The sequence below is a fragment of the Phascolarctos cinereus genome, unplaced genomic scaffold (assembly GCF_003287225.1).
Source record: "Phascolarctos cinereus isolate Bilbo 61053 unplaced genomic scaffold, phaCin_HiC Scaffold_5;HRSCAF=322, whole genome shotgun sequence".
Classification (NCBI taxonomy): domain Eukaryota; kingdom Metazoa; phylum Chordata; class Mammalia; order Diprotodontia; family Phascolarctidae; genus Phascolarctos; species Phascolarctos cinereus.
Window position 1 is genome coordinate 10918616 of NW_027555958.1, and position 13279 is coordinate 10931894.

The 13279-nt window shown below is 41.7% G+C and overlaps 1 protein-coding gene across 10 annotated transcripts in view; it reads right to left on the bottom strand.

The window, feature by feature from the left end:
- Positions 1–13279, bottom strand: part of GIGYF2 (GRB10 interacting GYF protein 2) — a 162318-nt gene that overhangs the window by 37915 nt on the left and 111124 nt on the right. For all 10 annotated transcript variants that reach the window (XR_013486773.1, XM_078154640.1, XM_078154638.1 and 7 more), the window contains 9 exons: positions 12769–12986; positions 12525–12687; positions 12258–12446; positions 10439–10632; positions 8741–8900; positions 7628–7794; positions 3187–3278; positions 1774–1881; positions 1045–1145 (listed from right to left, as the gene is read on the bottom strand). Coding sequence is in view for 9 of the 10 variants with exons in the window: in XM_078154640.1 (XP_078010766.1) it covers positions 1045–1145; positions 1774–1881; positions 3187–3278; positions 7628–7794; positions 8741–8900; positions 10439–10632; positions 12258–12446; positions 12525–12687; positions 12769–12986 (1392 nt within the window). In the remaining variant the exon portion in view is untranslated. The remainder of the gene's footprint in view (positions 1–1044; positions 1146–1773; positions 1882–3186; positions 3279–7627; positions 7795–8740; positions 8901–10438; positions 10633–12257; positions 12447–12524; positions 12688–12768; positions 12987–13279) is intronic.

Below are 13279 nucleotides of genomic sequence, written 5' to 3' on the forward strand. Positions count from 1 at the left end.
TGTTGCCTCATCCCTACCAAGGCTGTCACACTTGAGATATCAGGAAGCCCCTGGTTTGATTCTGGGAAGAGAAAGGCTCAAAATCCACAATGAATAAGGACTCTGAAAAACCAGGACCAGGTCCCACTGAGGAGCCACAGGAATCTTCCCAGGAACCAAAAAGCACAGCTTTCTTGTTTTCCCCTAGGTTTTCCATCACTCTGCATTTCCCACTGCCTCACCTCTGCATCAAGGAATCTGTGGTGTCCCTTTAAGTGGCACAGACATGTGCTAAGTGAGCCTGTTTCCAATCTTTATAAAGCCTTCACCAGGCCAGAGGCCTTCCACTAGATGTCTTAACACAGTGGGGCTACCAGTAGGGCACACAGCCCCTTCTATCCATCAGAACTCTTCTGCTCTCTATGAAGAAGGACTACCACACCCTTCTCATCTAACTGTGTGTGAAGGTGACTGTTAGGATCCCTGTGTGCCAGTCTTTACTGAAGACAGTACAGCCTGCTCGTGGCCACCAGAGACCTCCCCACTGCCCTTTTGAGAACCCATGACTTCAAGGCTACAAGGACCATGACTAACATTCTATGAGTCACAACCGGACAGTATCACTGGGAAAATCATGATGCTAACAAGACAGATGTTTCATCAGGTCAAAACTTAAGGTGTTTAAAATTACTCTGAATTTTTTCCAATGAGGCTGAGCTCAGTGTATACTCACTACTGTATCTGTCAGCAATAAAGTAATCATGACATGAAGAGCTACCTTAAATTATAAAATACCACAACCTGAACACTCTATTCTCTCTAAATAAATGAAGTGTGATCAAGAGCTGAACGTATGTCAGAAGTAGACATCTAAGAGCAGGAATGTTAACAAACTGCACTGTTTCTCATGCAACCACAGAGCCTTAGTTTCACACTTTATTTAAAATCTGTTCACCGAACTAGCCAAAGGTGACTTGTAATTGTTAAAAAAAGAAATGATTTAAGCTCCTTTTGATATATTTTTTTTAAAAACTGCATTCTCCCATCATAATCCAGTTGTTTTACCTGTAGGTTGTGAAGTTGTTGACTGAAGCTCCCAAATAGAGCCAGTGTCAGGAACTGAAACAGACCTAGTGACAGATGGAATCAGATTCTGTTCTGATATTCTGTAAAAAAGAAAAAAATACAAATACATATCGCCGAAGAGCAAACAAAGGACTTATTTCTAGTTTCACCATGCTCTGTACAGGCTAGCTCTGAGTTCCTCATGCTTATATATAAACATCTCCCACTAGATTAGGTCCCTGTAAGAAGAGGAAAGCTTATCTTTGAACCCCATGACAGTTTTAGTAGCTGCCCAATTCTAACAGATAAATCAGTGAGAGCTGTCACTATGTTAAACATTCCCTTCCTACTGACTTATGTGAAAAATAATGGGAATTAAGTGACAACAGTGTGCACAAAGAGAAACTAACTTCATCCAAATATAGGTTCTTGGTCCAGCTTAGTTTAGCCCCAACATAATGGCTGGCAGTGACCGAAAAGCTGCATCTTTGCTTCAGAACAGGCCTTCTACTTTTTCAAAAATAAGATCAATAAAGGCCCCTATGGCCACTAACAGGTGGAGACGGGTTTGTAATCCTGTCCCAAGTCATACAACCCCCAAAACATTGATAACTCTGTTAAGGTGGATTCAGATTCATTCTTTATGGAAATAAGCCCCCATTCTGTCCCTTTAATGCCCCTTTTAAAAAATAAAACTGGATACTTTTGGACAGACTACTGAGCACCTACCTCATCTTCAGAGCTTGAAACTGCTGGAGGAGCAGTGCCAGCTGCTGCTGCTGCTGGGATGAAAGGGCTGCTTTCTGCTGCTGCGCCAATACCTGTGCGTATTGTTGTCTTCAAAAAGAAGGGAAAGTACATGTTGAGACAGACAAAGGACGGAGCTAAACAACAGAGGCAGCGCGAAGCCTCCAAGTCAGACACTCTCCCAAGGTCGCCACACCAGGAGCCCAACGCGGGACGTGCAGCCCTAGGTGCGACGCCTTCTAGGGTACCTCGCTGTCTGATGTGCTCAGCTTTAGAAACAGATGAGCAACTAACCTTGTCCCTATAAACTGTACATCAAATAATCATCTTTAACCACTTCCTCATTAGTGACAAATAAAGCCAAAACAGAGGAAGCCATAGATTCCCAGGTCAAGCTGTAAAAATCTGTGCTGATTCATAACAAAGACAGAAACGGCTCCCTGCCTATATGGGAAAACCACTGAAAATTCACTTGGAATCACAAACAACAAAAGGAAACCCAAAGTCAAGAGGTGTCACACGAAGGCCTTTGCTACAAGGGCTCGCCATGGTCTGAAGGGATTCCAAGTGTTCCCCATTTTTACAACCAAGTTGTCTGAGATGGAAGATTCACTAGAATACTACAGGAAGACTACAGTCATTCATTACTCCTTCCATGACAAGAAAAGTTTCTCTCTCTGTCTCTATGGCTTCCTGGCTTCCTTCAAATCTCAGCGAAAGGCCCACCTTCTGTAAGAAACTTTTCCCTGTCCTTAACCCTTCTGCCATTATCTCCAATTAATCCTGTATGTGGCTTTTCTGTACACAGTTGTCTACATGTTGTCTCCATTAGAGTGTGAGCTCCTTGAGGGAAGGGGCTACCTTTGGCCTTTACGTCCCCAGTACTCGGTGCGGTGCCTGGCAGATAGTAGCTACTTGACTTGGTAACAGTTTCGAGTCTTTTTTATCATTCTGGTTACTATTTCCTGGACATATGAGAACTTCTGAATTTCTTCCCCAGAATGCAGCAACCAGAATTAGACAAAAGAATGCAATGTGAGCTGACTATGGCTATCTACAGCAGAAAATATTAAGACAACTATCTCTTATTTCAGATATAAGCTCTCTTTTTCTTTCTCCTCCAACTTTCTTCTACTTCCATATTCCTAACTCTTTTATCCTTGCCCCTCTTGCCTTTTCCTTCTCCATAACGCACAAAAACTTAGTTGTGCTCAATGCTGAAGAGACTGGAAGCCTCTGATCTTGGAGTTAAAAACCTTTGGCTATCTCATCTAAGCAGCAGTGACACAGGAAAGGTAACACAACCTCCTTTTCGGTCAAGATCCAAGCCTAAACACAGATCTCCTCCTAGCAGGGGTGTGGCTAAACTCCTTAGCTTCTGCAGCAGTATCTTACTGTATGAGGAATTGCTGGTATTGGAGATGCTGCATCTGGTACAAGGCATTGAGTTCCTGTTGCCTGGTCAGTCGCTCCTGGTCCAGTTCTCCCTGTAGTAGAAAAACTGTCATCAAATGAGTGAAAAAAGCTGCCACCTTCTTTTTTTGAACATGCTGTGTTTTTTTAGAGAGAAAACAAACAGTTGAACATAAAAGTCATGTGTCAATTTAAAACCTCACAGCAATGGCACGTAATAGCAGAAGTTAATGAAGTCTCTTCATGGGGAAAAAACCCCCCAAATAAACCACAACATGATCACCACAGCGTAACTTCCATTGTGTACTAACGTAGGCCAGAAAATTCAATAGCGATTTCGGTTAGTTTTAAGAATCTGCTGGAACTGAGAATTTCTGAAATGAAGTGCCAAATGCAAAAGGTAACATATAAAGTACAAAGAAATAAGAATAAAGAATAAATACAAAAAATAAGTATAAAGAAATTTTAAAAAAAGAAAGAAAATGGAAACTATCTGGAAACAGATTCAGAATAGGAGATGAAAGGTACCCATGCAAACATGCCATCTTTCTCCCTTGCAAGGTAACTGCCAGCAGGTCATCCTACATTAATGAGACACTAGCTTTATTGAAGTACGAAAACATCCTATGACCATTTATTCCTGCCTAGATGGAGGCAAAATGGGCTGTTATACCATATTCATGGCTCACAAAAAGAATCTAATTAATTGGGTGGCAGGTTTTAATGCGACTGGTAAACATGTCACATAATATGCAGCATCACAAGAGTGACACCAACTAGGAAAATTTAATAAGAACACGGTCCTTACTCTGAAAGAGCTGATAATTTATTGGTGAGAAAAAAATTGGAGGCAAAAACTATTTAAGAGATAAATCTCCCACGAGATGTACCACAGCAAGCCCTGGAGGATGTGGACGTGAAGAAACGTGGAGAAAGTGGACTAACGGACGGAGGCAGAAGAGGCCATGGTAAGTTCAGGGAACAGAGAAGCTCCGACTGGCTCGGAGCTGTCTGTGAAAGAAATGAACTGAAATAACGCCTCAAAGATGTCCTTCAGCCAGAATGAGGAGGGCCTTGGATTCCAAGGCACTGGAACCGGAAGGTCTAGTTTATTCAATATCAATAAGGAATCACTGGAGACTTTTGATTGGCAAATTGTGTATTTCTCAAGGATGGGAGAGGGCAGAGGAAGGGAAGAACCTAAAACCCAACATTTCAATAAGTGAATGTTAAAAATCTGTTTACATGTGATTGGGAAATATTTAATGAGATAAAAAGCCTTTTGATTAGGGGAGGATCATTGAAAAGAAGGTAATTTTAGCAGCTTTGGGAAGAAAGAATGAAATAATACAGCACAATAACCACATCACAGATTCACAAGCTGAATATAAAAGGCCACAACATACAAAATTGAAAAGGGTAAGATCAGGCATTTTTCACAACTATGGTTTAACCCAAGGAAAAGATGAGATTACAAAAGATAAATCAGATTTTTATTACAAAAAATAAAAAAGTGTTTTCAATAAATAATATCAATAAAGACTCAGACCTTTTATCTAGCAAATTAAGACACAGCCATCTACAACATACTTCTATTAGTGCTTCCTTAAAATGCACTTATATTCCACAGAGTGCTACATGCATTTATTTCTGAGCTAGATATGACTTAAAAAGAATTGGAAAAATATTTGCACCAAATATCGTTAACAAAAGACTGATACTCAACTGATAAAAAATACACACAATGAACTATTTACCCAATAGAGGTCAAATACTATGAAATTTTCAAAATAATTATAAACTCTAAAAGACATAAAACAATACTGAAAATCAATAATAATAATTATCATACACACACACACAGAGTAAAGTAACTCTGAGGCTTCAGCTCATACCATGAAAATTCACAATGATGGGGACAGTCAAAGTAGGAAGGAACGGTGGAAGGCAGGTACACTGGGGCACTGCTGGGGAAGCCAAGAAGTCATGCAGCAATTCTGGATTACAATTTGGAATTATGCAAATGGCTAAACTGTCCATCCCCCTTTGGCACAGCAATCTCATGACTAGGCATATATCCCAAGGAAGTCAAAGACAGAAATACAGGACAAACATATGGCAAGATATTCACACAAACCCTTTCTGTGGCAGTAAAACAAATTAGACAACAACCATGTAGGCAGCAGGTGAAAAAACTACAGCATAACTGAATGTGACAGAATATCACTACACAGTAAGAAACGACAGAAACAAAGAATTCAGAGAAGGGCAGGAAGATGTGTAAGACTACGGTCAGAGCAAACTAAGCAGAACCAAAAGAAAATACACGATGACTGTGTGCTGCAAAAGCCTAAGGATCACTACAGAAGGAACGGAGACTGTGACGAAGATCTGGAAGGACAGTTCATGGAAAACATCTCTTCTCATGGAGGGCTCTGAACTCTAAGGATTAAACACTACACACACACACACCCCAGGAGTTAAGAGAATGCATTTTTTCTTAAAGGACGGATCAGACAGGGGAGACTGAAGGTAGAGAAATCAATTAAGGAGGCCACAATCCAGGTGAAAAAAAAGGATGAGGACCTGAGGACTGAGAATACCAACTGAGTAATGAAGAGATCACTGGTGACTCTGACGTGGTAACAAGAGATGGTGGTGAAAGCCAATCTGTAAAGGAGGGAAGGAGGGAGGAAGAGTGGGATGGGAAGAAACGGGGCAAATAGCTGAGAGAAAGTGGAAGCAGCAAATGGAGATTCCTTTTCCTTTTTTTTTTCCCTTAAAGATGATGGCTTGAGGAGAATTGGGTTGAATATGCTTGATAAGCTATATGTAAATATACACATATATGTACTTTTGATATAGAAATTAAAACACACCCAGAGGTAAAAAAAAAAAACCCCTACATTAGGATGGCTATAAGGATCCCACAGCAACTAAAACTGTAGCAACTAAAGTAGTTAGTGACAATAAACTACGGGTTAAAAAAAAAAGAGCCTACATATTTTAAAAGAGATTTGCTAAAAGTATTCTAGGCAAAAAAAGACCAAATCAGAGAAGTTTCCTTTAAGTTGGAGGCTTTGTCCACCAGAGGGCAGCAATCCACCCAAACTCAACTGAATCAGTTGTGACCATGGCCAGCCCTGGCACCGGGTCCTGGGTGCTAGAGAGCCTCCTGGCTTGCACAAAGGCTCAAGTGCCACTAGGTCACAGGTGATAGGGGTGAAGGAGATGTTAAGACAATAAAATCTGAGGAGGAAAATAAGTTTTTCAATAAGCCTTCTAGGAGGCCTTGAAGGAAGGGAGGGATTTAGACAGTTAGAAATGCATTGAAGTGCACTGTCAGAATGAGGGTGGATGTGCCGAGAGCTATGCGTCACTAAGGGTATTTCGGCAGCTTTGTCAAGGATGGATTAGAGCTGAAAGTGGCTATCCAGTAAACTCAACAGAAGGCTAAAACAATAATCCTGATGAGAAGTGAAATCTGAAATGTCAAAGCACTCAACTTGGTTAACCTAGCCTCCGAAAGCTACAAAGTAATGATAAAGACTGCTGAATAATTATCTTGTAAAAATTCAGTGAGTCTTCTAGTTTCTCCATTCATCTGATCTATTTTATATTCCAAGGGGTCAACTAAATGACGCTCAAGAAAAACTAGCTTCAAAGCTCCAGAATCAGATCATTAAAGCTACCAGATGTTGTTTATTGACAGGCCAGTAACATAACAGTTACTTAAAACAGGTTCTTTCCAACCAGGATAGAAAGCAACTTGGTTCTCCATTCCTAAAAATAATCCCAGAAAATGGAATATTCCTACAGTATTAAACACAGTCAATGCCTCTCTACATGACAGTAGAATAGTGACCTCTCAAAATGGCCTGGACGTTGGCAATAAAATGCAATGAAAGAGCATGGCATTTGGAATAAAAAACGATTGTACAGTTTATTGTAAATGGAAATGCTTATAAGCACAAAGCAGTGATATTCCCAGGTTTTTTCTTTATAAAATCCTCTATCCGTGCTACAAAAGAAAATTATATCATATGATCTTAACATAGATTTTGAGTGAGAATGGGAAGGAATATAAAGTCAGTTTGATCTAAATGCCTCATTTTAAAAAGTGAATCTCTACCTGACAAATCTTGCACTTTCTTTTAAGGAAACTAACCTCCCAGGTTTCCATGTGTCTCCCAGGTTATGCCAACACAATCTTCTGGTATGTATTCGTTCTCCTGGTTTTACATTGTTCTATATCAGTTCATATAAGTCTTTGCATGTTTCTCCCACTTCCTTCTATTTGGGTTTTTCTTATGGAACAGTAGTATTACATAACACTTGTTTGTTGACAACAGTTTGTTTTGCCACTTCCCAGTTAGCGGACACTCTCCTTGTGAGTACTTCAGATGAAATTTAGGCTACTTACCAAATGCGGAGGGGGTGCTGGGCCGGGTGAAAAGGGAACCCTTCCCCACATTTTCATGATATCGCCGAGGGGTTGGAAACTTTCATCGCACGCTCTCTTCACCAACAAGGACATAGTGAAATAGCCCGCTTGAAACCACTCTGCCATTTCTTGGTTATTGAATGGACCTATGGCACAACCCAGCAAAACAAAAGCATGTCAGGGATTCCCGGAGCAGCCATACCCAGAGTCTGATCCCATTCTAGAACAAACATTTGTCTCTTGATATAGTTCACCCTGTTGGCAGACTCCCCTAGACCTAAGCATGAAAGAGCAGTGTAGTGCCTCAGGTACCTATGCTGTCTGACTGTCTAACCAGCAGCTCAAGAAATAGTCATCGATAGCATCCGGTTCGGTGCCCTCATTTTACAGATGAGAAGACTGAAAGGCACAGTGATAAAATGAATTGTCCAAGGTCACACATAGTAAAAGCATCAGAGTGATGATGATATGTCAATCAGTGCACCAATATCCTTTCACATAATCAGTAATTCTAGGCACAACTGGAAGAAAACTGTAAGTCTCTTCAGACTTATTTATTTTCTTTCCCAGAAGAAAAGAAACTTAGGGAAATAAAGTATGCAACCTGAGAAGAGATTAACTTCAATTATTTAGCCATTTTTCAACACAACCAGTGGAACTAGGAGCTAACAAAGTAAACTGCACAGCATGATACACACTCAATGACACAAGTGGAACTGGAAAACACTTCAGCTAAGATACAAAACACCCAAAGGACAAATGCACTGGCTGAGCAAATGACGACCATCATGTTCTGGCTCTGGCACCAACATCCACTGCTGAGTCAAAATAAAAGGTTCCACTGATGACAATGGTCTTCCTGCTTCAGACAAGGGAAACATCTGGAGATCGAAGGCCTTGACAAAGCACAGCTGGGGATCCTACTGGACATCCCCTAATGGCACTTGAGGGTTGTGGCAGAGCACAGCCCTCTACAGTATTACAAAAGGAGCCTGGCTGTTTCCATTTCTGAAGTACAGATCATCTTCCTTTTGGGATAAATGTGTGGAAAGTGACATTTCTCCACGAGGGAGCCAAAGCACCTAAACATACCCTGAATTTCTCCTTGTGGATCTTTGTAATACCACTTCTGCATGGCCTCATGCAGCAACGGAATGGAGACTCCTTTGGCCCGGTGCTCCTGGAGCTTTGCAGTCAGTCTTTCATCATCCAGGGCACTGTCCTGTAGGTATGCCACCATCTTTTCTGCTTGCTGTAAGAGAAGGGGAAAGGCACCCATGAGAGAAAAGTAGTCATGAGACCAAGCAATTAATTAATCAGCAAGTATTACTTAAGCACGTGTGCCAGGCACGGGGGTTACTACGATACAAATGAAATAGTTCCTGCCGTGAAAGAGCTGACATTCTTTTGGGAGAGAACACAGGCCCGCACACATTCAACACACACAAAAACATACACATATAAAGCAAATGTAAGTTAAAATGAAGAGTGATCCATTAGACATCTCCAACGTCTCATGATGGAAAATGCTATCCACATCCAAAGAAAGAACTAGGGAGTTTGAATGCAGACCGAAGCAGACTATTTGCTATTTTTTTTTCTTCTGTTGTATTTTGTTTCCTCTTTCTGGTGGTTCTTCCTATCGGTTCTAATTCTTACTTACAACATCATTAATGTGAAAATATGTTTAATAGGAATGTATATGTACAGCCTACATCAGATTGTGTGCCGTCTTGGGGAGGGTGGTGGGGAGGAAGGCGGAGAAAAATTTTAAACTCAAAAGCTTATGGAAGTGATTGTTGATAAATCAAAATAAATTAATTTTTAAAAAAAAATGAAGAGTGATCAGAGAGCTAGGAGAAGTCCACCCAAGAGAGAACAAGAGCAGGGACTTACAAATGCTGCAGAGGTAAAAGAATGAGGACAGAAGTTGTCTCCATACAGACACAGGAAAAATACCTTTAAACCAAAGACCAACATGAAAGTATAAACCTGAAAGTGGATCAGCAATAGAACTAGGGTCCAATGCTCAACTGACATAATACAACGAGCATCTTACAAAACAGAGATAACTCTTAGAGGAACTGTTTTTTTTAAAAGGTGAATTGTCTATTTTGAATATGACAGAAGTACAGACACAACTGGGCAGCTAGGTGGTGCAGTGGACAGAACACCAGGCCTGGAGTCAGAAAAGACCTTAGTTCAAATCCAGCCTGAGACACCTACTAGCTGTGTGACCTCAGGCAAGTCACTTCACCCTGTTTGCCTCAGTTTCCTCATCTGTAAAATAAGCTGGAAAAGGAAATGGCAAACTACTCCAGTATCTTTGCCAAGAAAACCTCAACAGACTGACCAACAACACATATACAATTAAATGGAAATCTACAGTCTCCTCAGATAATGACAGACCAGGATGTTCCTATCCTGACCCTTTAATGGTTGTTTGATTTAACATCCAGCTAAACTGAAAATCAAGACAATGGTACCCATTAGCAATTGCTGAAAGGGAGCATTTTTTTGCATTCTTCACATACCGAAAGCAAAAAAACAGCCAAGGGCAAACTCAAAAGGAGCAAAAAATAACCTGACACGATGACCACTGCATAACAGACATTTATAAGCATGAAAGGACTGGAAAGGGAATGAAGCTCACACTCACAACTAAAGACACAAAACGTGTCTGCCCCTTTTGGTGATTAAAACAGAAAAGAACATTCTACGTTGGCCTACTTGTGCAATACCGCTACAGTTTCCAGGAAGTTCCTGATGCTAAGGAGGCCTAACATTTACCTGCTGCAGGTGTTTGAGGCCATCTTCATCATCTGGATCTGCAGAGACAGTGCTCATGCCAGGAGCAGCCAGGGCTGGTGTCTGGGGGGTCCGGAGGGTGGGGCCTGGACTGGCAACGGGAGGGGGGAGAAGGAGACCAGAAGAGGATGGGTCTGAAGCATTCTGTGACAAAGACTGGACAGCAGGGACCAGTTCTAGAGAAAGAGATGGAAGACATTAAAAGCCTCTGGCATAGATATAGTGGCCTCAGGAGAACACATGTCTACATTTAGGCTGCCTGACAGCAAGACTAACTAGAAATTCTGCATTAAGTCAGGGCAAACTAATAAAAGAAAAATCAACAACTTGAACAGAAAAAATGGTGAAAACAGTAGCTATATCAATCAGTTACCAAAAATTACAATTTAAAGAAAGCCTTTCTAAGTCATAGGAAATATCCAAATTATTTCAGGATTTTTTTTTTGAAGGGGAAGGGAATGGGACAGAAGCTGTGATTTCATTAGCAGTCTTAAGGGGGAAAAGTAACAAAGCATGTTAACACACACTTGGCAGCTTGTAGCCCTAATATTCTACCTGGGGGCACAGAAGAGGTCAAGTGACTGGCTCAAAGATTACAAGGTCAGAAACCTGTCACAGACCACATCTGAACCCACATTTTCCTCACCCTAAGATCATGTAAGTATAGCTCATTCTGCCTCCTCCATTTTGGGGGGAATATTCAGTGAAGTCAGATCTCCTCACAAAAGACTACTGGGGACAGTCCAAATACTACTGCTGTAACAGAATTTTATCACACTGCATTATTATTAAATATCAAATTTCAGTCAATAATTCAATACAATAAAATTCGGATCTGTAATCCTCCTGTAGAGTATTTGCACAGTCATTGAGCAAGAGGTGACAGGTACATACAGAATGAAATTATACTTGCTAGAGAACTTTACAAATCACAAAAGAAAGTGACTATTACAAATCTTTCAGGTTACATATAGACAACTTAAGGAAGAAAAGAGGCATGGAGATTTGAAGTCCTGGCCTCATAAGGATCAGAATCCTGTGGCAGAGAAGGGAGATGTCCAGGAGGGTCACTGGCATTATAAACATCTTGGGGCAGAACAAGGCCCCCCCAAAGGTCAATTCTTTCCCCAGTATCCCCTCGTCCTGCCTCTCTATCCACAGACAGTAAGTATACCATAATCAATTGCTACACGACCCAAATATTTTCAGTAAACTGAATTTTTGCCTCAAAAATGCCTGGAGTAACTAGAAATAAATATAAATGGTAAATTAGGCAGCCTCTGCTTAAGTGTTAAGAATTTTTCCTAACTGGGGGTTCAGGGCAATGATGACTGAACTCACCTAAGTTTTTGTCTCAAATAAACTCCCAGAATCTAGAGAGGAGCCTGGGGCCAGAGGCTGTCACACTGTCCCCTGGGCACTGCAGAACGGGGAGTGGTAGAGTGGATCAAGGCCTTACTAAGTTCAAATTGGGCCCTAGCTGTGTGACCCTGGGCAAGTCACAGATTCTCTCTCAGGCTCAGCTTCTTAAGCTATGAAATGAGAATAAGAACAGCATCTACTTCACATGGCCTTTGTAGTGCTCAAATAACAGAACAAATGTAAACTACAAAATACTATAGAAAGACAATTATTATGGTGATTAAGCAGAGGAACAGAGTCAAACAAGATCACTGTGTTAGGGTATTCCCCCCCCCCCCCAGTTTCCATTTCTCTGCAAAGAATGGACAGCATGAAGGAAACCCTTGGGTCTCATCATCTCAACTTCAGTTGGTCTGCTGACATCGGAAAGGCCAAGTACCTTCCCCTCTGCTGGGCCCCTGGGTGGGGAGGGAGCTCTCAGACTGGCTGTCCTCTTCCGGCTGCTCCATTTTGCTCTCTTCTTTCCTCTCAAATAGGCTTGGCTGCAGGGGTTCCTGAGGCTGCCGCTCTGAAGGACTAGCCGGCTGCGCACTTGGGGACGATGGCCTGACGGGTTCTTCTGAAGTTTCTACGACAGGGAAGGATCTTGAATTAATAATAAATTAATTATTGAAGTCTGGCCAAAGTTCCAAGGAGTCTTCCTTACCTACAGCTCCTCGATCTACTTGATCCCCATCTCTGCTGGCAGCCTTATCAGGTTCTTTGGCTTCTTCATTGTGGCTCCCCTCCGAATCAGAGCGCTCCTCCCCCTCCTCTACAGGCCGAAAGTCCATTTCCTGTTCCTCAGGAATGGGCTCTTTCTGTACTTTCTGTAACAAGGAAACATATACTCTCAATAACTCATTTCTTCACTACTCTCCTCTGCCACGAAAAAGGAAACAAGTGTTCACCTTTAGGGAGAGGAAGGCCCCGGAGGAATCAAAAGTTCCCATCTCCTCTTCAGCGTCCTCCAGGCACCATTCAGGAAGGCTGTCCCTGTCATCATCTATGCTACCACTGCCAGACCTCACCCTTCGGTAACCTCGCTCATCATCCCGTTCTCGAAAGTCAAATTCAAACCTTCGTCGCCGTTCCATGTGCTCTCGCCACCCTGCAGATCGAGGACCATCTAAGACAGGGAAGGAAAAAAATGAATGGCTCAGTCAGTCAATAAGCATTTATTAGGCACCTATTATGTGCCAGGCTCTGTGCTATGTAAGTGCTGGGGATACAAAAAAATGCAAAAGACAGTCCCTGAAACCAAAGAGGTCACTGTTTAATTAGAGAGATGACAAGCAAACAGATGTGTACATCAAGTCCCATACAGGATAAACAGGAAATAATTAACAGAGGGAAGGGCCTAAAATTGAGACGGATTGGGAAAGGCTTCCTGCATCAGGTAGAAGGCGGGAGGCAGAGCCT